The sequence below is a fragment of the Pezoporus wallicus genome, unplaced genomic scaffold (genome assembly GCF_028554395.1).
Source record: "Pezoporus wallicus isolate ANWC-B61680 ecotype Strahan unplaced genomic scaffold, APGP_CSIRO_Pwel_v1 contig_818, whole genome shotgun sequence".
NCBI classification, from domain to species: Eukaryota; Metazoa; Chordata; class Aves; order Psittaciformes; family Psittacidae; genus Pezoporus; species Pezoporus wallicus.
Window position 1 is genome coordinate 4,966,412 of NW_026636248.1, and position 25,705 is coordinate 4,992,116.

At 41.4% G+C, this 25,705-nt stretch overlaps 1 protein-coding gene across 2 annotated transcripts; it reads left to right on the plus strand.

Moving 5' to 3' along the window:
* The first annotated feature begins 3,293 nt into the window (after window positions 1-3,293).
* WRNIP1 (WRN helicase interacting protein 1) lies at window positions 3,294-25,705 on the plus strand. Of its 2 annotated transcripts, XM_057399369.1 has the most exons (7): window positions 3,300-3,980; window positions 12,427-12,618; window positions 13,629-13,873; window positions 18,023-18,252; window positions 23,443-23,598; window positions 24,386-24,465; window positions 24,925-25,705. In XM_057399369.1, exons 1-7 carry the CDS (start codon window positions 3,447-3,449, stop codon window positions 25,189-25,191), a joined length of 1,704 nt encoding a protein of 567 aa, XP_057255352.1. In that variant the 5' UTR covers window positions 3,300-3,446; the 3' UTR covers window positions 25,192-25,705. The 2 variants fall into 2 exon arrangements, with proteins under 2 accessions (XP_057255353.1, XP_057255352.1); XM_057399370.1 differs by lacking the exon at window positions 24,386-24,465 and having other exon boundaries at window positions 3,294-3,980; window positions 24,925-25,130.

Below are 25,705 nucleotides of genomic sequence, written 5' to 3' on the forward strand. Positions count from 1 at the left end.
AGTTGACATGTGAGGACTCAGTTATTAAGTCCACTAAGACTTTTTATATTAAACAAAGTGGTTTAGGCCTGAACACAAGTCCTTCCCTCTCTTCCCACTATCTTATACCACGGGCATAGGTAATTGCCAAAATGGTGATTATTTTCGGTCCTCTGTTAAAAGCTGCAAAAGACTGAAGCCTCCAGGTGGGTTCCTTCCTACTGTTATAGCTTGACTTCACGAACGAAGATTTGGGGACTACTTTTATGATGTAGAATTATCAAGGCTTGTCTAATGGTAAGATTGTCTAGAAAGTTATTGCAAGTCAAGCTGTTAGTTTCGATTAATTCTCTGTAGAAGGGCTTTTATTCCACAGCAAGGTGGATTCCTCTGCCCAAGTAACCACTTGGTTACACTTGGAATATATGTCCTTTTGCACAACTAATTTTAAAAGAGAAACTACTCTAAAATTTCACTTAACAACTCTGTGGAGACCCAGGAAATAGAGGACAAAAATATTTTTGTTGTTACTGCAATCCTTCTTTTACAGTACTGGAAACCCAGCTACAAAAGCATGGTACTAATGCTTTAGCTGTATAAAGCTGAATCTGGTCAATTTCATAACACAGCTCTTGTTTTTCATTTTAACTTGCATAAATACCATAAACTATGTGGTTTAATTAAGAATGTATATACAGCCTTACAGTCATTAGCAGCACAGAGAAACAGCTTTCAGTGTACAACCAGAGACCCAATTAAATCAGTTATTTTTACCTGAACACCTTCCAACAGAAAATGCTCCTGTGTTTTGACCCCACATCTGTGTGCACATGTAACAGATTAGATGTATACCTACATCAGCTAACTGCACTGCCTATAGTTAGCCCTCCAAACTCTTCCCACATGCCATCACATGTGATAGAGGAGGTGACTTGCTAGCGGTGATGTTTATAGATGATGGACAGCAAAAGACAGTGCAACCCTGCAGCTTCCAAATGAGCCTTCCAGAAGGATTCCTGATATTATGTTATTTCAGCCCTAGAGCATGCTTTTAATATGAAAGGCAGGGACACCAGCATGGGTCTGAAGACATCCATCATGTGGAGAAGTCACGCACCCGGTATGTTAAAATGCCAGGTTTGCTGCTTCCATCCTCCATCACCAGCTTTCATGCTCTGACATCCCTTTCCATCCCCTTCAGGTGAAAAGACACTTTACAAGATTTTCTTCCCATTTCTCAAGAGCAGGTTCTAGAGTTATCTTAAATGTACTGACAATTGCAGGTGACATACCACAAGAGCTCAGTCTAACCTTTCAGCCATTATTCTACAGATCCTTTGACCTACTCCACACACAGGGGTGACTCCAAAACTGTCAGAAAAAACACGTGATGTTTCCAGATGCTTGCTCGCTGACTCCACGACTCCAGCTACCCAAATCTCACAGGGTTTTAGAGCAACCTGGCTCTGAAAGCTACTACTGCCCTGGCATGACTGCAACCAAGGAAAGTTGATTCAGGCTTTCCATAACTCTTCAAAGAGCACTTCATCCTCTAGGTTATGATCACCAAATGCGGCCATCCATCTAAGGAGAATGACATGTCCTACTGAAAGGACATGTTGTTCCTTCAAGCTGACCAATAGGTCAGTTATCTGGGAAAATATTAATGGGATGGAAAGCCTGAAGGTATTACTGGGCTCTGTCACCAAGCAGAGACAAGGACTGAGTCCAAACATGACTGCCCTCTCCCCCATCATTACCTTAATATATCCCTGAAACAATAAGCTAAATAACAGAAACTTTCTGAGATAAACACAGCAAAATCTGTTTGCAAGTGTGTCCTTCACAGTCGTAGAGAAGCAAACCCACCCTGGTCATGTGCCACTGAGTAATGGGAAGCTATGGCCCTCTACCTTATTAAAAGGAAAAAGGAAAAAAAAAAAGTTCAAATGGGTGTTGAGCTCTGTTTTCCCCAAAGGTGGGTGAAAACCTTCCCCCATCATTTAGGTTCCCCAGCTCTGGCCTGGGACATGCTTTCTTCTGGGCCGTCTTCAGCAAGCCAATCTCTCTCTTTAAGCAAAACAGCTTGCTTCATGAAATACATCTGCACTTACACACTCAGAAACCAGAGACACTTCATAAAAACATAGAAATTTGCCCAGCTGTATGCACAAGGGGTATATATCTACAGTCCTACTGCTTTTGCTACCCAAGAGCAGGAAAAATATATATTTTTGCACAATAAAAATATAAAGTAACAAGATTTGTACAATAAAAAAAAAAAAATAGACAATGCAGTAAATGTTTCTAAAACTGGTCAGAAATGAAAACAGGCAGGCAAATAGTATCAGCCAAAAAGAAGAACCTACATATAACCCCTTTTTCTTTCATCAGCTGTTTTTCGACCGTAACCCCTTCACAGCGAGAACTAGGTTTACATGACAGGCTGTAAAGCTCTTCACACAAAGCTTGGTCCTTTGGACTCCACTTCAAATAAAAACTTTCTTTCTGACCCATTGGCCATTTGCAAAACAGCCATTTTCAAAATTCAAGCCTGGGGACAAGTACTGTTAGCCAGTAGCCAGACTTATTTACCTCCTAATACATCTTGACATTAGTCTGACCTGAATTTTACAAGCTGGAAACAATGATGTCACAGTATATAATTAAAACTAAATATACAGTTTAAGAAAGAAAACAAGTTGTAATGTGGAAAGAATTGCCAGTGGGTAGCGTTCAGGTGTTAAATAAGGATGCAAATGGTACCACTATGCTTTTCTTTCAAATACAACCTGCCCTGCATTCTGTGTAATACAAGAGATGTCTTTTCTTTATTAAAACAATGTACTGGTAGGTCTTCAACTGAGAATGAAGTTTCCACGTATTTCAATGAACAAATGACCAGGTGGACCCCCAAATACACAGACCTTAATAATATTGATCAGTGTGACCCCGAAGTAGCTGCACCACACTTCAGGCCATTTGAATCAGGCCAATGTGGCCACACTCTTCTCCCACCCCTTCCCCAGGCTTGCCTGCACACCACCACTGAGGCACCACACTGCCTGGAAACCTGCATACCGGAAAGCCACAGTGTCAACCTCCACTCCCCTAGAATCACAGAGACACTGCACATCCCAAATAGGTTTTTCACCGTCTTATGTCGAGGTGGAAAACCAGTAGCATGGGCTACACATGGGCTAAAAAGCATCTGCCTCTGAGGAACTGGCATAGGAACACTCTGGGAATCCAGGGGCAGAGGGCCGCCTCCCCTCAGAACGCCATGTCGGTGGTGACACCGTCTCCTTCCTCACCTCGAAGCCTGCGGAGCGGGAAAACCGCACCCGCCTGTTCACGCGGCTAGGGGCGGGAGCGGGGCCGGGCGGACTACAGCTCCCGAAGGGCTGCGGGAGCTGAGGGCCGGCGGCCTCGCTTCCTGCTCCGGCCCTGCGGCGCATCGGCTCCCGATGGAGGTTGCTGAGGATGAGCAGTTGGTGCGGTGCCCCGTGTGCCTGCGGGAGCTGCCCGGCGCGCACATTAACTCGCACCTGGACTCGTGCTTGCAGGGCGGGGAGGATGAGGTGGAGCCGGGCCCGTCGACAACCTGCAAGCGGCAGCGCTTCACCTCTGCCCCGTCGGGCAGCCAGGTGGAGGGGGAGCCGGAGGAGGTCGGCCAGGCCACCATCTCGTCTTTCTTTCACAAGGGCCGCGGCGGCGGGCAGAGCCCCGGAGCTCCTAGCAGGAAAAGCTGGGCGGGGCGGGAGGAGGCCGCCGCGGTGAAGCCGGAGGATGGAGGCTCGGCGGGCAGCGGGCCGGCGCCGCGCAGAAGCCTGGCGCAGAAGCTGGAGGAGAAGCCTCTGGCCGAGCGGCTGCGGCCGAGCGCGCTGGGGGATTACGTGGGGCAGGAGCGGGTGCTGGGAGCGCAGACCCTGCTGCGGAGCCTGCTGGAATCCCATGAAATCCCCTCCCTCATCCTCTGGGGACCACCGGGCTGCGGCAAGGTGAGTGACGCCGCCGGGCCCTGCTGCCGCTGCTTCCTCTGCCCGGGCCGGCGGCGACTGGCGACCAGCCACGGGTGCACGCTGTGCAGTGGGGTTGGATACTCCAGCCCTTCTCTATTCCATGTGGCTCTCGAGGCTGATGGACTTAAAAAGTGGGACCTGTTTATCTTCATACACTCTGAAACTGATGAGTCTTTGCAGGATCTGACTGATGTACTGTCTTGTTCTGCCTCTTTTAAGATGGCAGGAGCAGAATGGTGAACCCCAAAAGGCAGTGTAATTGCAGCACAGCAATGAAGGGATCCGCAGCTGTAGTGAAGGAAGGACCAACCAAATGCCTCAGGTGTGATGAGGAGGGAGCACTCAAAGATCTTGCCTTTATATTGTCTTTTTTTCTCTGTATTTCAGATTGGAGGTGGTGGGGGAAACTAAGCAAGCAAAATACATGGTTATCTCTGCCAGTCCAGTATGTGCACAGTGCAGAGTTTTGCATACTGTATATATGTATATATATATATATAGTTGCTATATGTGAGAGCATGTGTGGGTTATCTGGGATGGGGAAGAGAATAACAACTAGCAGAAAAGTTGAGAACAGCAATACCTTGTACTTCTCTTACTTAAAGATAGAAAGAGACTATATATGATATTTAATAATAATGCCAGTTAATCACAGTTGATAAGGACCAGGTATGAGAATAATTGATAGATTAGTACTGTTAGCAATGATGCAGTGGGTTGTTTGGGCTAGATAGCATACACCTGAAAAGAATCAGCTGGTGAACTTACATAATTGCCGCTTCCTTTAAAATAATAAGGTAATATTAGAAAGAAAGATATCAGAGGAGGTGAGGGCTATTCCTAAAAACTCTGTGAAGGGGAGGTGGATTGACAGAAGATAGATGGCCAGAGAGAGAAGTATAATTGGATTCTCTAATAAATTTGAATAAACCTTATTGAATGAATAACATGTTCAGGGGCCTGCTACTGTATTTATCCATGTTCTTCTGCCTTTGCTTTCTTTTTATCTGTGTCAACAGTGTGTGCTTGCTCTTTCTTGAAGACCTTTTTCCTTAGGAAAAAATGTTACAGTGATAACAAAACTGAATTTGGTGTTCTTTGGGTTATGATCTGATGAACTCATTTTTTGGCTATGGAAATGCTTTTTCGTGAGTTTGTGCCAGCTTGTGATTGTGGTTTAGGTCTTCTTTAGGTCTTCTTTTGTGACTTTGGATAAGAGGTGATCTGTTTTATGCCTGTGATAACACAGGTTTCACTCTCTCGTGACCTGTCTTGCTCACCCATATGCCTAATGTAGAGTTGTAAGCTCGCTTCTCACAGAATTTAAATTCTGCTGTCATCAGTCATGTGATTTGCATCAAGATTGTGCCATTTGCCCCATCAAGGAACACTTCCACAATTTATCGGTTACGTTTTCTCTCTCTGCGTACTCAAGTGTTGGGTAACTTACCTCCATTCTAGGTTACTCCTTCTTAGCGAACAGTCTTGAAGCTACATGCTTTCAGCTAGCTCTTGACAGACTATCCATTACTGTCTGAACCAGCAATTCCTACTGTAAAAGTTGAATTTTCCCTTTCACCTATACTTACCAGTATTTCTAGGGTGGTGCTGGAGTATGGTTTCATCTCAGGCCTTCTATCCTGTAAATCATACTGTCTGTCTTGAGTAAATAGTTGAAGGCTCTATCTTTTACTTGGGTATCATTTGTTAAATTTCTGTCCTTACAGATTTAACATGCAAGGCAACATAGTTCCCTAAAGATGGAAGAAGTCTGTGGTTGCCTGCCTGCCTCATTCACTTACTGTCATGTATATAAGGTGTCTAAGAAAGCTTTTCATGAGGAAGTAGCCTGTGAGGATGGGCAGATGAAAAGGAAGCCTATTTCTGTTCTGATGTGAAGATTCACAAAACTTAGTGCTTGAAAGTTGGAAGATCTTGTGAAGGAGAAAGAAATATTCTCACCTCCTCAGGACCTATGGCTAGACTGATAATCAAAAACTACTGCTGTTAAGTGCAGTCTTTTTCAGTGGGAGAAATATTAAGAAATAATTGCATTTTACATAGCTTCAAATGTAAAAAGCTCACATGTTAAGTTCTGCTGATCAAAGAAAATTGTCTTGTATTACAGGGTAGGTGCTAAAATAGGAATGTAAGCAAGTATGTTGGTCTAAATTCAGAAGTGCTGTATAAGATAGTCATAGTCTCCTTAAGCCTCTTCACAGTCTTGCTACCCATGGAATCGGGTTATTGCAGCCTATCTATGTCTTCTTCCATTTTTACAGCCAAGTGCCATGCTAACCAATCCTTCTTTTGAGAAAGGTAGAGCAGGGTTAAGTAAAAAAGATATAATAGCTGGAGATGAAATTAATTCTTCTGGCTAAATTTCAGGTTAATTGATGTATTACTTATCAGTCTGAACCTTTATAAGAAATAATAGTTCAGCAGATGTTTTCTAAAGAAGAGATTAATCTTGGGCATTAAATTGCTATAAATGTAGGATTTCATTTTGTAGGTCAAGAGTGCTTTTGGAGAATTTTTATTATGAAAGTAATAAAGCAGAAGTACCTGAGTAAAAATACATGTGCTTTGCACTGCTCTGTCCAAACTGATTTCAGTCGCAACTGCACTTGAATATTCAAGAACCACAATCAAAATTTTTAAGACAAAATTCGGGTACTTCTGTTGTAGGTTTATTTTCTTCAAAGTTTCCATCTGTATTGAGTCTTCTCATTTTAAGGGAGCATGATCTTTCCTTTTAATTCATTATTCTGATTTCTTAGGAAGCCAAAGTGTTTTAGGTGAAAAGGTTTTGACTCTGGTTTTGTTTTTTACTTTTGTCACTATTAAGTGTTGAACACAAGAACGTATTTTCTGCTTTTAAGAAGCTGACTAGACACAGGCCAGAAGAAATGCTGCCTCAAAGAGATGCTGTGGTTATTAGCTTTGGAAAAGTTACCTTGTTCATACTGACTATGCAGGTTTTTAAAAGCCTGTATGAATCCTAGTGTAATCTGAGTAAGCCATACTGTGATTTATGATGCCTTAATACAGGGATTTAGATTTTTGCTTGTCTGTTGTGGGGCACCAATTTTAGTAAAGAGTTAGCAGAGGGGACACAGTGAAACTTGAGCACTGAATAATCTTGCTGACACAGATACGGTTTAAGACTTATAAACCCGAACATTCTGTATTTAAAGACTGTAAACATTCCCTTTTACGTTTGCTGTTTATCAAGAAAAACATGTAGGCAGCAACCTACAAAACCCTACACAAGATAAGCCAAAGAATATTCATGCATACTTTCCTGGGGTCCACTCTGCAGTCTAGTACTAAGGTAAAATATGCCATGGTTGATATGAGTGTATAACATTAAAACACCCAGTAGGTGGTCTGCAGTTGCTATGAAGTCTCCACTGAGTTTATATTTTATTTCTAGGATGCCCTTGTATTTCTTTTCTTTGTTTTTTATTGAAGACTTGTTATATGACACATTGAAACACAAACAGCAAGTCCAACTTAACATATTTTTTCTTGCATATTTATCATCTGTTCCCTTCGGAGTTTTCCATTTTGCTGACTCAAGAGACAACCTAAATAGCTATTTGATTATTTGAGTATATTTCATCTGCTCTTACTCATATAGCTTGGGGCCTGATTTGAACTATTTGAAATAATGAGTTCCTCTGATTACCATGAGATTTTTAACTGAGAAAGCATAACGTCTTTTACAGTAGTATAGAGTGAACGTCCAGAACAACTCTGAAAAATGTGATTGTCTTTGCAGTTGCCTGGGAGCAGTCTTCGAATCGGTATGCTTGATTCTGTTTATGCCAGTCTAAATCAAGAATAACTTACAGTAGCTCTGTAGGAGGAGAAAACTGTGAGAGCAACTACAATTGTACAAAGCAGTTAGAATAAAAAGAGGTGAATCTAGATACAGCAAACGGAGGTACTGCTCCCTTTCAGTAAACGTTATGCAATGACCTTGCATCTGTTTATGCTTGGTCGGACTTGGATTCTGCAAGTGCAGTAAACCACATGCTGTTGCTGTTGTTCAGTGACACCTTATTCCTCTAGTAGTCTCCCAGTGGGCTATTTGGGGTGTGAGGAACCAAACGGGATGGGTAAGAATAGCATCTGCCCTTATATAAATGCCAACTGCTGCCGCATTTGATTGTGTTTATCTCTATAGAGAGTGTCCCTGGGCCTTGTCCATCAGCTATCTTGACAGTTTCCTTTAGACACAGTGTGTCTCATCTCCTGTGATGCAGTGTGGTAGCTTGAAGTCAGCTCAGCACTGTTGTGTAAGACAGACTCCAGCTTTTTAAGCTGCATCCTGGAAACTGCTCCCCTGGCTCGCATCTAAGGATGATGGCGCTGTTGGTGTCTCACTGAAGGCTGTGAGATAGAGAGTGGTCTTTCCTGACTGCTTGTCAGCCACGGTGTGGCCCTAATGCCCTCAAAGGGAGGATTGAGGTTGAGAAGAGGCAACACCGTGTAACTAAAGATACAGAAATCCTGGCTCTGGCCAGGGGAAGAGGGAAAAGGGGAAGAGGGAAAAGAGGGAAGAGGGAAAAACACAGGGAAAGTCATGGTCAGAGGGCAGCAGAAGAAAGCAGGATGCCAGTTCACAGCTCTAGTAATGTAATTTAGACGCTACAAGTCTTTAGGTATAGCTAGCTTATTGGGCTTGTGTTTTGCACTAGGCTGACAGTTTTTATCAACCCTGCCACAAACATAATTCACGCTGTGGCTTGCTCTGGAACAAACCAGCAAAGTTGCTTGCTGGGGAAGCTTGATGGCAACTATATTATCCCGCTCAGGACTAACTCACGTTGAGCCGCAGTCTATGCGCTAGTGCAGATCTGTGTCAGTTCTGGTTTGGTCACTTAAAGGTAGCAGACCATACAACCTTCCAGACTTGTTGGGAGAAGCATGTATGTTGGAAGGGCCCATGCAGGTGCCAGGACAGCTTTTACACCACTGTGTTCCTGTGAAGTGTGGTATGAACATCAGCTCCTGATAAAAAGGCTGTGAGAGGTGAAAAGGGTTGTGAGGCTGGACCAGAATGACTGTGAGCTGTCCTGTGCACATTGCAGGAGCTCTCCGACATGACTGCTGAGCACAGTAGAGATGTAAGCTAAGAGACCATGCGTTTTCTGTGGCTGATATCTAGAACAGCAATTTTGCTAAATTTCTTTATTTTAAGAATGAATAAGACAAGTCTCCATGAACAGGCAACCACATAGATCCCTAAACCTGGTCTACCTGATCTTCCACCAGAGTGAGGTAAGAAGGACCTCAGGTTTCACAGTCAGCTTCTTGACTGGAGTCTTCTTGACTGTGATCTGATCATATGCGCTAATGTCTTCCCAGTTTTTTCAGTTCCCCTTTCTGAAGACAGATAGGCAATACAGCTCTTTATTCCTGGAAGGGGCTTTGGTGAGCTGATGCAGTTTAATTGCCTGGTAAAGAGGTGCAGAAATGAAAAGACCACCTTACAGTTAATGCTAGTCATTGAACATCAGCGTCAGAAGGACAGGCTTAGTTTATACTTCCTTCTTACTGTTTTCTTCCAGCTGTTGGTGCGAGATTGCACTGACTAGTGGTAACACAGAGAATAGGGAAATACGTTACACTCAAAGTTGCTTAATCAGGGGAACTTGTGGATATACAGAAAATTCTTGTCTCCTAGCACAAACATCCAACGAAACACAACAAAATGATCAATTTACCGCCCTGACAGCAGGAGGTGTGTAGAGCCAATCACACTGTGAGTTACTGTTGTTTGATCCACAGATCCATCGAAGCCTGGAAGAGCTGGGAGCATAGTTGCTGGGAGTGGGCTGGTTTTTCATTTGGCGGGTTTTTGTACATCTTGGACAGTTGCAGCCTTTGGGAAAGAATATTCTTATTCAGGCTGACGTGAAGAAGTTTGCAGGATGGTGGAGGAGAGTATTGGTAGTTAAGTGTTTGTGTAATGGATCTGAAAATAAGTGACTATAGACTTAATTCATTGGTGAGTAATGGTTCATGAGTTTCTTGGTAGCTATGTTTCTGCATTTCAGAACACCTTATTCCATATCAGATTTTCAGTTTTCTTCTTATCCCTCACACACAATGCTTCTGAATATAGGGAGAGAAACTAGGGTTTTAACATACAGTTTGTGTTTCTTCTGTGCTAGTGCTTTCCTGCTTAGGCTATCCTGCTTAAGTCTCCACTGGGTTATATGTTCCCTAGGTTGTAACCTGATAGTAACAAAAAGGAAGAAAACAGCGTTGCTTGAGGTAGTAGGAGAAAAAACAGCATTAAAAAAATGGAGTGTATGAAAAATAAAAGGCTTTCAGAGGACTAGGGAAAGTTCAGCCTGTATGCGATGGGCAGTTTGACTTGCTAAATAGCTGATTGTGCAGAACAGAAGATAGAGGTCATGAACATGCCTATGTTGAGCACTGCTTTTGAAAGGCAATGTATGTTATTCTTATTACAACCTTTGTTGACCCAGAAGGTACATGCTGGTTGGGAGCTATGCAGTGGTTTTCAAGTAGGTTTTTGGTCTAATAGTAACTTTCAAACAAACCTCTTTGCATTTTTTTTTTTTGTTCCTAAATTAGGAGTAGAAATACTTACTTCTGTGCATATGTTTAAAAACCATTCCTGGCTGCCTTTTTGAAACAGTAAATCTATCTGTGACCTGGTGAATGAGGGCCAGGATGCAGTATGAGCTATCAGTTTGGGCTTAGCTACAAGAATAATCACTTGATTATTCGCCACCACTTTTAGAGAAGTAAGAAGTACGTTTTTCCTTTTTCATCCTCAGAATTGATGTATTGGGGGTTTCCATGCTTTCAGTGATTTTTAAGGCATGGCTGCATTCTGAATCTCGGTGCTTTTGTAAGGAAACACCAACTTTGGTTTTATTTTGATAGTTTAGTTTCAGAAATAATTTCACTTCTGGTTTTCACTTTCCCAGATCTTCCTGATTTCTGTAGGCTTTGCTGCAAATGCTTTCCAACATGTCTTTCCTGTCATGTCTTCCTAGCAATATATATGAAGGGGAAGGACTGGTGCTTTGAGCTCCAGGGGGTGAAAGAGGATCTAACACAGGATGCAAGTCTTGTATTGGGATGTGAAATGGCACCTGTTCTGAACACAATCAGGAAGCCCTTGCTAAAACTAAAGCAAGAATAAATAGTGACACATCCTCCCCCTTAGCCTCCCTTTTCTCATCTTGGGCTGGTTGCCATTCCAGGGATGAGGAGATACATTGAAGAGACAGCAGTGCTGCAAACACTACTGGTAGCTATGTAGTAGGTGGTTGCTTCTGCGGCCTCCTTGCAAGAGGATCAGGTTAGCAGCACCTGCTGCTTTAACCACGGTACTTGGAATATCTTCTGAAGTGGTTTGTCAGCACCTGTCCCTCTTCTCATCTTCTGAGGCTCTCCTGTCTTCAGTCTTCCAGGTCAGCTCCTTTAGAGTGAGCTCAGTGGCAAAATGGCCTGTTTTTCTCTAGCAGTACTTTCCAATGGAGATGTGCGCTGCTTGGGAGATGCAGATATGCCTGCCTTTACTCAGGTTTTGAAGGAAAGTCTAAAAATTACACCTGTGAAGCGTTCAGGTATAGTAAACCTGCCCAGGAGGTAGTATGTAAGGTTGCTTCTGTGCTTTGGTGGGCTTAGTGAAATTCTCTACAAATAAATTAATTTGCAAAAGTTATCTTTAAGGAAAGAAAATCAACACAGCTGCTCACTAAAACCTGCCAGTGGTTTGTTAAGTCAGCTGTCTTTTACTTCCCTAGGCCAGCATTTAATTGCTGTTGATACTTTAGAGGGTTATATTTTCTTAAGGATGCATATAATTTTTCAGTGCTAACATTCTCATGCTTTTGTACAGAATTGCTGTTTGATTAATTTCATTTTTATCTGCAGTGGAAATAGGAGAGACTTTTGTTAACAACACTGTGGCTTTTTATTTCTTAAATGTGGTTGCACTGTAAACTCTTCTACAGGTGTCCTGGGGTAGTCCAGCTCTTTATCTGTTAACGTATTGTGTAGACAGAATATCTGCACTGTGAATTACAGTCGGCCCGTCTCCTGTGACAGAAATGTATTTGGCAAAGATTTCTTCTTCCATGGTAAAGGAGACAGCTGTCATTGCTGGCCTTTTCAGTATTGAAACTGAATAGGTTTGGTACGTAAAAGTGCAGGCATTAGAAATGCAGCAGTGGAATTGGCAGCTAGCTCTAGCAGGAAGTTTTTAAGTCTTCTGTGTTCTAGAATGGTATGAACTAAAATAACTTATAAACTGTCAATGCTGTCCCTTATGTCCAGAATATAGAGCTTTGTTCTTCACATACTTCCTTCAAATGAGTACTTTCTGTGTCCAAAAAGATTTTTACAGAGCTTTGTCCTGTTGCTGTTTCAGACTACACTGGCACACATCATAGCCAACAGCAGCAGAAAGAACGGCACGTGGTTCGTGACATTGTCGGCCACCAATGCCAGGACAACTGATATTCGAGATGTCATCAGCCAAGCTCAGAATGAAAAAAAACTCTTCAAAAGAAAAACCATCCTCTTTATTGATGAGATCCATCGTTTCAATAAATCTCAGCAGGTATTGTACTACACTGCTTTTTGAAAAAAGCCTTTGCCAGCACTGCTGTAAAATTTTCTCCCTTTACCTTAATATGAAAGCTTACTTTGGGCTTTTGACTTTAATGTGAAGTATTTTAGTAGATGAATTGGGGAGAAACATAAAAATTAAGTTCCGTAACTAACTCCCAGCCTGTGTTTAATTACTGTGATTCAAAGGTTTACATGGAAGGCTGAGCTATTCTTGTAGTTGACTTATGTGCCAGGCTTTACATGAAGTTTTTCTGAAATTTATTTCTGCGAAGTCATGTTGGTAATGTTTTCTGCACACCTCTTCATTTCAGCCTCCACTCTGGGGGTAGCACTTTGCATTACTTTAAAAAAGGTCTGGAATGTGAATGTGCTGGAGTGGGTATGTGTTTTAATGTTGTCTCCTCTTCTCTGTGAGAAAAATAAGGCATGGCATGGAACTTCAGGAAAACGCATTGCTGCAACCATCACTTGGGTGTTCGTTTTTTTCCTTTTTCCTTTCCTAAGTATAAGTTTTCTTTAGTCATACCATGGAAAGCTTGAATTCTATATTACAAGTTACGGTTATTGAACTATACTGCAATCTTCCTATAGTTTTCTGAGCCATGCTGTAGAATTATGTAGGGAATTGTAGCCCTAAAGGTGAAGTAGTCCTATTATTCGTTATATTTGATAAGACAATTTCACAATATCTTGTTTGTCAAGCAATAAACCAAAGTCACAAAAACAAACTAAAAATTTGCGGATTTTTATGCTGTTTCTGGTAGAGTCATTCTCAGTACAAATGTGAGTTATTAAGGTGAACAGCCCGTAATGTGCTGTGTGTATGAAATTAAATCATTTAGATAGCTGAGCTGATGAGCTGCCTTGTCAGTGAGGTTATTTGTCATACCAATAGGGAACCCAAAGACTCAAGACACAAAAAATGCAGCCTACTCACATGGTATGTTTCAGATTGTCATTGATGGAGATCAGCTTTTTCTGCTTCCCTCCCATCCTCAGGACACTTTCCTTCCTCACGTTGAGCGTGGGACGTTGACTCTGATAGGAGCGACCACTGAAAACCCTTCTTTCCAAGTCAACGCAGCTCTTCTGAGTCGATGCCGGGTGATTGTCCTGGAGAAGCTCTCAGTTGAAGCGATTGAGGCGATTCTGATGCGGGCTGTCAGGTCCTTAGGGGTCCAGATTTTGGGCCAGGGTGATCAGCACAGCAGCTCTGCGACTGGCAGCAGCAGTGAGAGCTCAGAGTGAGTACTTTATGGGCTGCAGGGTGTTAATGCACACAGCCTGAGGAATTGACTGCCTGCCAGGGAGAGAATGAAGCAGTTGGGGGTGGGAAGAGAAACCCTAGCCACTTCTGATAGTAAAGAAAAAAAGTGGCAGCATATGGCAGGGGGTGACAGGAGAGAGAGAATTCAAAGCACTGGCTCTCTCCATCCAAAACATAATCTCACCGTCTGGATTAGGAGAGAGTTGTATACTTGGATCTGTAGCTCCTGACTCACCCTCCTAGGATATTTAAATTTGTTCTGCTGCTGAGGATTTGCTGAGGAAGCCTCTAACTATTTATTTTCATATTCTAATGTGTGTTACTTCTTGCTACTGGTTTTAAAAGCATCATGTTACTATTAAGTGGTGGATGGGGCATCCCCTTTTAATTTAATTTGGAAGTGCCTGACGAAAGTGTTGTTTCCTGAGAATGCTTTTTTTTGGTACGATCAAGAAGGATTCTACTGTTCTTTAGCTGCAGGAGAAGTCCTGTGGTATGTTTCACAGTATGCCGTGGGAAGAGGGGACTGTTGCTGTGAGGTGTTAGTAGACTGTTTTAAGAGAGACTTTGTTTTTCTCAGTTCCTTGTTGCCCAAGCCAGATAAAGGCATGTTAAACATTTGGGAGAGTTCTAGAAAAAGCAAGGTCCAGATTTGTCTGTAAAGGATGTTATCTTCCTTCTGAAATGGCTAGCTGCCAAATAAGAATAATGCTTGGTACTGTGCTACTTTCATGCAAGTTGTTATACTTCCTTGATGTTGTTGCTTGCCTGTACTCCTGGTAATGTAGTGTATTGACATGGTGGTAATTGGGTGGGTGCTCCATATGAAATAAGTGAGAGGTAATTAACTTTTTCACAGAATGGAAGCCCTAAGAATTGCTAACCTGAACACAGAGGTCAGGGCAGGGAAGGAAAGCTATTCCATTTTTATTTTTAGGGTACACTGCCTCATGGTTTACTCATTTGTAGCTTTTACATATTGCATTAATGTGAATTTTAGAAGGGAGGCCAGTACTGCATGTCAGCCTTAATGTAATGGCACAGCTGTGGTTGTGGCTACACCCTAACTGGGGTTCGGAGACTTTCCTTTCTGTACAGGATTAGAGTGCAAGGCATAGTTTCAGATGCAGTTGTTTGGGTTTGGGTTTCGCTAGACTCTTAGTATCTTTAACCTTCCGTTAGCTATGGATGATTTAAACAGCCCAGTGTGGTGCTTCATCAGACTGAAAGAAATACGGCAGTCACACTGTCAGACTAGCACAGTTTCAGAAATCTATCCATGGAGAGAGAGGGCCCCACTCTAATGGATAACATGGGAGCCAACCATTTAAAAATAAAAATGTGGTTGTTCAGAATTTGGAGCGTTTGTTGCTGTTGTGTGTTAAGTCTTTCTTGTCTTTCCTGCCCGTGATTCTGGTCTGTAGTTGATCTATATTGTTGCTGGTAAGTTTGTATTTTTATAAGCCATCCTGTCCCTTGCTGTGGTTCTGGTTTTGAGCTCTTTATTAATTCCTTGCTTCGCTGTACATACCATTTCTGTTCCTTCATTTCCGCTCCACCTACTACTCTGTAGGAGCAGCTGTGTTTTGTTTTTTACCTCTTTACCTCTCTGCCTCTATGAAGCGGTGCTTTCATTGCATGCAGACAGGTAACAGTGTTTATGTTGTCGTGAGGAACGAAAGTCGCCAATTACAGTTGAACTGGTTGTTCGCTGTGCTTACCTTTGTTCCAGAGTTGGAAAGTGGCATGTCCACTTTAAAAATGCTGCATGGATATAACCAAAAGGCACAAGAGATGTGTACATTGAATTTTGTGTTTCATTTCACATATGAATCTCCCATCCCAAACCATGGAAGTGTTGTATGAAGTCGTGAATGTGCTGCTTGGCTTCAGTTTATCACTGAAGTATCACATCACTTGTCTGATATGATGGCTGATCTACATGAGGTTTTGAAGAGGATAATTCTTTGTGGTCTCTTCTGTTACCTTGAGGAATAAGTGGGGGTGAATCTTCTGTAGTTTCTACAGGCATCTTCTGTGCTCAAAGAGAATGCAGCTATCACTGAGTGACTCAATAGGTTTCATTGTCTCTGCACTCCGTGTACACGCAGCAGTTATCAAAAGGAAAGTGTACTCTACCCAAATCTCTTCCCTTACATTTTCTTGGTGGCTTTTTCTTATCCTGATTTTCCACCATTGCTGCAGGTCTCTGATAAGGTTAGGTCACCTGGCTTCTGTTTCATCCTGCTGTGGCCTTTTCTTTCTGGAAAGCTAAAATAGAACTAGCAGGTGGTATCTACTTTATATGCTGTGTCTTTTGTATGTCATCATGCTCCCAAAGCTTCTCTGACAGTTTTTGTATTAGTTACTTGATTTCATTAGCATAAGATGCACTTTTTGTTGTATTTTCAACTTTACTGCCAGCAAATTGTGCTTTTCAAAGCCTGCAGCAAGATGGGGGAATTTGAAAGGAAGAAACATACTCGTGAAGAAGTAAGGAAAAGTCAGTGTTAAATATTCTTTATTTTGCTGAAACTTTGCTTGTGCTTTCTGAAGTTTTACATTCGGTAATAGCACAAACTGTACCAGCTGTACACTGATACACTACACTTGTACTGTGGTAGTAATGGAGGACATAAAATTCTTCTTTTCTTGGCTTTTTATTTTTATCATTCAAGTGCTGCCCTCAAGAGTGGTATCTCTAATTCAAATTGGACAGTAAACTGGATGGTGGATTAAAGTATTTGAAGTTAGATAGCACAGAAGGTGCACAACTGAGGGAAATGAAAGGATCCCTAGTTTCCTGTTGGCAAGCCCAAATATCATGCAGTTCACCTTGTTAGTGGCTGTATTACAAGTACTAACAGGTTTTAAATTCGCTATTTTGTAAATCACAGTGTTGAAGATGGGCTTCCTTTGGGTGTTGACCATTCAATACCATTCTGAAAATTATTCCGTTTTTGGAACATCCATCCAATTTCCTTGCATTAAATAGAGTTGCTGAGATGAGAGGCAACATTCAAAACCAGTGCTGTAAGGTAGGGAAGAATGCGTATCATGCTGCAGTATTTCAGGTGTAGAACTGTATTTGCCTGTAAAAGTGTTGCAGTCTGTTGAGTGAATGTGTGAGAATAATTGTACTGAGAAAGTAAGAAAGTACTGATTTATATGTGAAAAAGAAACAATGGGTACTTTATCTCATGTTCTGCTCTTTATTCTTAAATCTTTCATCGTACAGGTTCTCCTTGCTTGGACCTCCTTCTGTTTACTGTCTGATATTGCTTACACTTTCTTGTCACTGGTTCAAATACTGCAGTGTTATACAGGTTTTCTGGGTACTTCATCATAGATTTCATGTTGGTTCTTGGCACATAACTCTCTTGAGGGTTTGGCGATAAGAAGGAACTGGAAGAAGGATGTATTATCTTGTAGTGGTCGTTTTCCATTCCTTAAGCTCAAGGGAGTGATGGATCCCATGGCATCCCTTGTGGCTTGTTTATGTTTTTGTCTCCAAGTATCACCAATTACAAGTACCAACATTGAACACTGGCATCCAGTGGATGTTCAGTGTTAATTTTGGAGAGTCCTAGATTGAAACTGAAGAGACAGGAATACCACTCAACTTTCTTTCCCAGCTTCTAATTGTCAAATAAACGGTAAAAGTACCCTGAGGCTTCAACTTTGGGACAGAAGACTGTTCTTAGTTGCTTGGAAGCACAGTACCTGACTTTTAGTGCTCTCAACTCTTCCCCTCCACTTGCAGTTGCTGAGTGCAATTGTGCGTATCAGTGTATGGAAGCCTCAAGCACGTGGTGTTCTGGAAAAAGCAAGCAAAGAGCGTAGTCATTGCAGGTGAAGCCTTCGCTTCACTCTGTCCTGCTGCTGTATCCAGAGTGTTTGGTCAGTGTGCAGCATTATTTGGTTTTGTTCCCTGCTGATGGAGGTATTAGTAGCAGGATGTCTGTGTGTAGTGCCTGCCAGGTTTTTAAAAATAGCCTTTGCTTTCTTTGTTGTCTTCTTTCATTGCATATAGAGAAATCTTGTGCCTGTCTGTAGTGCTGAGGTGTGAATGTTGCTCCCTGATTTTCAAGGAATGTAATAACAGTATATGGTTATTTTGTTGCAGACTCCCAGTGTACATAGAGGAGAAAGCTCTAAAAACCCTACCTTACCTGTGCGACGGTGATGCAAGGACTGGACTGAATGGACTCCAGTTAGCAGTTCAGGCCAGATTAGCAATGGGGAAGACCACTCCGTTGAATATTCCCAAAGGTGGTTCTACAGATGGCATTCTGATAACAGAAGAGGATGTAAAGGAAGGGCTACAGCAATCTCACATCCTGTATGACCGAGCAGGTGAGTACCTGATACAGTTTCTGATGTGCACCATTCTCAAGAACTGATAACCTCTATAATTCCTGTTTCTTCTCCCCCTTTCCTACTAGCTCCTCTGATGAAACAGTGGTTGTACTGAAATTTGGACTAAAAATTACTTTTTCCTTTATGGTGTAGCGGGCTTACCCAGAAATTCCTTCTGAACAGGGTTTCCACTTACTGTTTTAGGAAGTGTGGGTTGGGTGAAAGACCTTTGCTGCCCAGCAAACAATTGCATGTGAAATTATTTGTTCTTCAAGGTTATTAGAATATTATCTTCAAGGGTTGCAGTGCAAAGAATAAGAAGTAATTGGATGAGGTGATTTGTTCTTGGGGGGTTGGAAATCTTCCATTGCACTTTGAAAGTCTTGGAAGTGCTTACTTTTGCAACAATGCTATGTGAAAACCTGAGCAGTTTGCTTTTAGAGTTGCTTTTTAAGGTGGTGAATTTTGTAGCCTGCTTAGGGCAGGTCACATAAACGTAGTTGCATTTAAAGCTTCCTAATGTGATAACCACACTTGCTAAATAGTGACTCAACAATGTTAGGCATCAAAATAGTTGGCCGCTATGCCATTTTGTGTGAGTGTTAAAAATCGGGAAGTGAATTTTGGAGAGTAGGTGAATCCGCTTGAATGCATATGCTAGTTCTTCAGCAACACGTGAATCACCATGCAGTGTAGTATCAAATGATTATGTCAAGCAGTATTTGGAGAACTGATTGACTTGTGTTCTGCCACTGTATCTGATACGCTTAGTTAACTGTCACTACTCAAAATCTGTGCTGAGGCATCTCTCAAGGTTGGTTGTAACACATATGCGTGCTTGCAGCCCTCTTGCTACAGAGAGGAAATGATGGCTCATTGTCAGGAAAGTCAGCCAGGCAGATACTGGTATGATGGCAGCTGAGAAGCTGAGAGTAGGCAGGGGGAGGGAGAAGAAGAATTTTATGGGGTCTGTGGCAGGAAGAATTCAGATTAGGATGAAGAGGAAAATCTGACCAGTTTATTGGTGCGAGTAACATCATGCACAGTGTTATGTCCCTTGTGCGTTTGCTGTCGCCTTGTGTCCACTGTTACACAGAATTCTCGGCTGTGTCTGTTGCTTTCAGCCCTCCTACCACTGTTTGCTTTGCTAGAGATAGGACAGACTGCCTCTTCCTGAGGCTTATATCAAGTGTAGGTAGTATGTGTCAGTTCTTTCTCCATAACAGAAATCGTTCAAGTTCTGTGTAGTGTGTTTTGGTTTTGGGGTTTTTGTCAGAGATTTTCAAGAGATGGGTGAGAGCAGTGACAGTTCTGTTTTTCTTGATGGTATGAATGCCAGAGAGCCTGCCACAGATATTGGCACAGTGACAGGTTGCCCAAGTACATGCCTTTACAAAATTTCTCTCTTCCCTGGAGTAGTCATGTCTTGGATAACAGATTTTTGTCTGTGGCTGAGATAGCTGTTTGTCCTTTTATGTGCAGAGGTCTTCTGGATAGAGGCTACTATGTAAATATCTTTGTAGCGTGTTTTAGCTAATACGTTTCGAATCACCCTTGTGGTGGTGGGGTCTACAATCCTCTAATATAAAGTGTTTCAACCTTGAAAAACAGGAACATGATGCTGACTAATCGTGATAGTAGCAGCGTACATTTGAGTGTAGTGTGTTCACGTAGAAAGCACCAAATAATTGCTTAGTGTTCAGTCAGAGTTGTGTAAATATGGAATTTTGATTTTTATATAATTAATTATTTTTTGTAACATTCTTTAAGAGTTGCCAGGTAAGCGTAGCTGGGCATTCTTTTATGTACTTTCACCAAGTAGTCTGGGAAAGAAATGATTTGTAATCCAGTCAATAGGCTATTGTTCTGATCTGCGTGCAAACACCTAAAGACAAGATCTTTCTGCAGATAATCTATGCATTTTAGCTGAAAGGACAAAGAAACAGCTCTGTCAAATTTCACTGCCAGCAGCGGCCTGCAGCCCTTGCAGTGTGAGAGGAAACAAAACTCTTTATTCATACTTTAGCTTTTAATTGCAGTTTTTAGAATTTTAATTTTTGGAGAAAGTTACACAGCAACCAAATTAAAGTTTAACTGCAAACGGACAGCAGATAGGTTTTTAAGATAGAGATGTGTTGTCTCTTCTTCCTCTTGTGTATAAAATCAGCTAACACTGATTTTATAGAAAATACCAAAGATAAATATCAAAACAACTGTAGGATTTTGTCTTGCTGTCTGTGCAGTAACATAACTTCAGTTATGGTAAACATATGTTACCACTTATGGTAAAGACTGGAAATATGTTAAGGTGAGGTTAATTTGTTCTGTAATCTGGAACATGGTTGTTGCTTCCACTTCTATGGAGGAGGAAAGGGAAGGTATCTCATGCCATGATATTTTTTGCCAGCTTTATTGTTTTCTGCAGAAGTCTTTTTATCCATGTCATTGCTCTAGTCTTTCTTCCAAGGCTTTCTTTCTGTCTTTTATCGATGAGCAGCTGATGTTTACTTTTGGCTAAGACAGAAATAATGAGATGGGGATGTGATTTTACTTTTGCCCACTATCTGGTAAATATGGATTGCTTAAGGAGTCCAGATACTAATTATGGTCAGTGAATGAGGCCTTTTCCCCATCTTCTACCAATAAGACTTTACAGAAATCAGTATCTTAAATTAACTGGAAAACCCTTTGTGAGCGCATAGAGCAGTTTAGGGGGATAAATCAACAAGATTTATGCATTACACATGAGAAAAGCCTGTCCTCCACAAAGCCTCTTGTGTACTATCTTGTTTCTCTTCAGGAAAGTATTTGCCTTTGTGGAAGCTGCATAGAGTAAATGTATTTCGAGTCCAAAAATTTATTAGAGTTTTGATTTCAAGAGGCATCTGGGATGCATAACAGCAGTTATAGATAAGTTTGCATGTGTCTGCCTCTCCACTGAATCAGTAAGGCCAAAATCTGTGTTGGCTAACCAGCCTGAGAGACAGAGCTAGTAAGTAAAGGTCTCTAAAAAGTTCTACTTTTTTTTTCACTGCTTCTGGTATCTCGCATTGAATATATGTAAACTATACTATAGAAAAAAAACAACACATAAGACATCTTTGTCCAATGCATGTAACTATTTTGCCTTTCATTAAAATTGCATTTAAGGTAAAATTGCGATTTTGTTGAAGTCCTACTCTAGTGTGTAAGTATTGTCTTTATGTCAATGACTTGGTCACCAACATTAGGTTTGTGAGAAAAGGCGATAAAGGGAGAAAGCTGTCCCCTTTCTCACCTTACATATTCTGAAGTCCCCTGCAGGTTTATATAGAATCATAGAATAGTTAGGGTTGGAAAGGACCTTAAGATCATCTAGTTCCAACCCCCCTGCTATGGGCAGGGGCACCTCACACTAAACCATCTCACCCAAGGCTTCGTCCAACCTGGCCTTGAACACAGGTTGGGTCTAGAGATATGCCATCCCTGCCAATCTGCTGGATTTCCTCTTCAGTTGGTTTCCCCAAATATGACACTTTACAGTAGCCCAGACAGTGTATAAAAGCACTCCAGAAAAAAAAACTCTAGGTGAGTGCAAGCTCTGGAGATATTTAAAGGCCATCTTCCTTACTTTTAAGAGACCAAGAGGCGCCTCTTCCAAGAGGACTATATGAGTTCAGCTGCTTGGGTTTATTGCTACTAACTCAAGTGTTATGACGGAGCACAGACACACTGTTTGTGTTGGCACGAGTAATGACTGCATACCACACGGCTCTTTGTGTGGAGTTCTAGCAAAAATAGCTGTCTGCCAGCCTGCGTACACCAGCAGCGCGTGTGTTGAATTCCCAAGAGAACCACACTGCAGCGTGAACAGTGATGCAGCAAGATGGACCCAGTTTCTGACCTGGGAAGCGGAGGTCTTGCTGGCTATCAAAGGAACAGTTGCAGCGGTATCTGGGCCTTGGGTTTCAAACTCATGCATGCAGCCTTTTATTCTGCACGGTTTACAAGTGACAGTGATGTGTTCTGTTTTGGCCCTCTGGCTGTAAATCCTTTTAGCTGTAGGAAGAAGAGAAATATTAACAGATGGCTGTGCATGCAGCCAGTTGTCTTGATAAGACATGCTTAGCTGTGAGCCAAGGAATGCCAGGCACTTTAAAAAATAAAAAGGGCAGAATATGTGGAAAGTTTAACAATATTGCTGCAAAATACTCTTAGAAGTTTAAGAGAAATGCATAAGAATCAAAACCAGCTGAAGAGAGAAAAATTGCAAGCAGGAAGGATCTCGTTCAGTATTTGTAATGTTGACCTTCTGTTGACTGTAGCGCTAAAAGCTCTGCGGAATGGCTTTGTTTCTCCTTGGAGTCCATATCAGATTTTACATTAAACTTTAATGTAAAAAATATATATATTCCTTGTAATCTGTTCACTCTTTCCACTCCGTATTAGCAGTCTGGCGTTTCAGGTTTTGTTTGTTTCAGCTGCTTACAGTTTCCAGGACCCTTCCAGGGGGACAGGTGTTGAACTCGATGTTTCTTAGGGGTTTGCCAGGGCTATGTGCTGCAGTGCTGTTCCTTCAAATTGTGTAATGTGCCACCGTTGTATATCCACCTCAACATTTCATGTTTTCCCTTTATAATACAGCAAACTCATGTTTGATTTACTACACTCCTTATTTTTGAGTTTTAGTTGGTGTGAAATTAGTTTTTCTGAAATACCACTGGTGTATAGTACTGGATTTCTGTGATTCTTCTGTTATCTTCAACAACTCTGTGTCCAAAAGCAACGGTCAGTGGTTTGTATGTGCTTGTACTTTACTCTGTCAGTTAGGAGATGTTTATACAGTCCTCTTCCTAACTGCTTAAAATACCTGTATTTTATTTTTTTTTTTCTTTTGAAGGAAGAGTATCAGGGTACTAAATGGAAATTGTTTTCCTTGCAGTGTTTAAAAAAAAAAAAACCACCTCCTTTTCATCTGCAGTTGCTTTATTATGCTCACATGGTTAGTGGAATGATCCGTGTGGCAAAGCATGAAGGTGCTGAAAACATTAAATGAACTCCACAATCATGTATGCACAAAAAAAGCTTGAAAAAGGAGGTTATATTTTTCTGTTGTGATCCAGTAAAATATATTCTGTTCCCTTAAATGCATTTCACTTAATTTCCTCCTAATGGTTTTCTGCATCTCTTCCCTCCCATTCTAAATAGGAGAAGAACAGTACAATTGCATCTCAGCCCTGCATCATTCTCTGAGAGGCTCAGATGAAAATGCTTCCCTTTACTGGCTTGGTCGAATGCTTGAAGGTGGTGAGGATCCACTCTATGTGGCGAGGAGGCTGGTGAGGTTTGCAAGTGAAGATATAGGTCAGTATTCACAGTATTTCATGTTGGAATATTATGTTGAGTGAAGATTTCTCTGGCTTCTGATTTTCAAAAACTGGCTTTTGAAAATAATATCTAACAAAAACATTGTATGTATAGAGACGTACGTGTGAAAAAGATATTTTTGAGGTCAGGTTTTGGCTGTGTATTGATATGGATTCTTCTAAGCTCTGGCGTTTGTTACTCTGGTCACCAGTAAACTTGTGTACGTGTATTTCAGGGATGTCTGGGTTTTTTTAATGACTCTGGAGGGTGAATGCCTACCCTGAATTGCAAACCTCAGCTTTGTAACTGGCTCCCTGGTTGTAAAGGCATCTTGACACCAACTTACCCAAAATAACAGATGCAGCAACACTTTTAGCATCTATGTCATGGGTGAAGAGTTATGAGGTCTGGAAAAGTTGCATCTAGTTGCGTGATAAAATATAGCGGTATTTCCCCATTTCTTTCTCAGTTCCAAAAAGTGAATCACACACGGGCAGCTACTGCTCAGGCTGCCACCATGTGGCGACAGATTCAGTCTGCAAATCATACCCATGACTTAGACCTTTCTTTTTTGGAGGAGGAGGGAGAGGGTGGAAAGAAAAAGGAAGGCTGTGGATGGAGTGAGTATATCTTATGTACTACAAAGTATTGTAGAGAAGTTCCAGCATCTGAGAAACGAACTTTGAAATGTTGCATGAATAACTTTCCATCTTACAGAAGTTAAAAAAAAAGGAGAGACTTTTAAACTGACTTTAAGGCACTTTTGTCTGATCCCTTTTTGTAGGGCTGGCAGATCCTCTGGCTTTAACACAAGCAGTTGCTGCTTATCAAGGTTGTCACTTTATTGGAATGCCAGAATGTGAGGTAAAGGCTTCGTTAATTCACTGATTTGGAAGTACTGCAAACTGTAAAACTTATCTGTAATTATAAAAAGAGATTGTAAGGACAAGGTGAATTTAATTACTTGATCATTCAGCATGCCCCTTTTTTGACAAGAACATTGTAGCTCTTAAAATAGATGTAGTTTTGAAATAAAATTCACTGCATATTTATTGTTAAAATGTTAACTAATGTCATTTTGCTCTATCCGTTTTTTCTTTGTTATAAATAAAATAATATATTCTGATATTCTAAAGTTGCTGTTATTTTCCAGTAGTGAAAATCATTAAAAGCTGTGCTGTTAAATAATAATCAAACTACAGTAGCAGGCAGAGATCAGTTTAAACACATAATCCCTGTCATGCTACACAAACCTAAATAACCAATCTTTTCCCAAGCAACTTAAAAAAAGACATTTAACAATTTCCTTTTTCTTGTTTCCAGGTGATTCTAGCACAATGTGTAGTGTACTTTGCCAGAGCACCCAAGTCTATAGAGGTGTACAGGGCATATAACAAAGTCAAAGAACGCCTGAGAATGCACACGGGACCTCTGCCACCTGTTCCACTGCACCTGAGAAATGCCCCAACAACGCTCATGGAGAACTTGGGCTATGGCAAAGGCTGTAAATATAACCCCGCATACAAGGAACCCGTAGAGCAAGACTATCTACCAGAAGAGTTGAAAGGAACAGACTTCTTCAAGGAATGAAAAACATGACCACCTTGCTCAGAATGGGTTTTGATTTTATGACTCATACCTTTGTTTGGGATGGAAATTCCCCTTACAGTCTCAGCCATCTATTATTGTGGTTGAACGTATTAAGCCACTAAGCCTTTCAGATACTTTCTTATCCTTCTGTTTTTGCTGCTGTTATTCTTTAGGTGTTTTGTAAAGAATTGCAGTTAGGCAACAGAGAGTACAAAAATAAGCTTTATCGGTACAGTGCTGTCACCCTCTGATTCAAAGAAAATGGAGAAAAAGAAAGGCTTGTGGCTTTGGCTCTTGCTGTTAGACGAGGGGTATCATTGTGCTGCTTTTTAAAGTCAGTATCTGCTTCAGGTTTTGTGAATGTTTATTTTCTGGAAAAGTAGTGAATTGTATCCCCTCTGCTAAGATACAGCAAACAAAATACAATTACAGTGTAATTCTTGTTCTTGTGATGTTCCAGAGATAAGTTTTGTACAAAATTGATTAAACCAGTAAAGTTGTTAAACATAGTGTC

Bases quoted from the DNA above. Each gene is read 5' to 3' on its own strand.
- WRNIP1 (XM_057399369.1), top strand. From the start codon at position 3,447: ATGGAGGTTGCTGAGGATGAGCAGTTGGTGCGGTGCCCCGTGTGCCTG. The intron at 13,874-18,022 runs GTGAGTACTTTA...ATTTTGTTGCAG, and splicing joins AGCAGCAGTGAGAGCTCAGA to ACTCCCAGTGTACATAGAGG. The intron at 18,253-23,442 runs GTGAGTACCTGA...CATTCTAAATAG, and splicing joins CATCCTGTATGACCGAGCAG to GAGAAGAACAGTACAATTGC.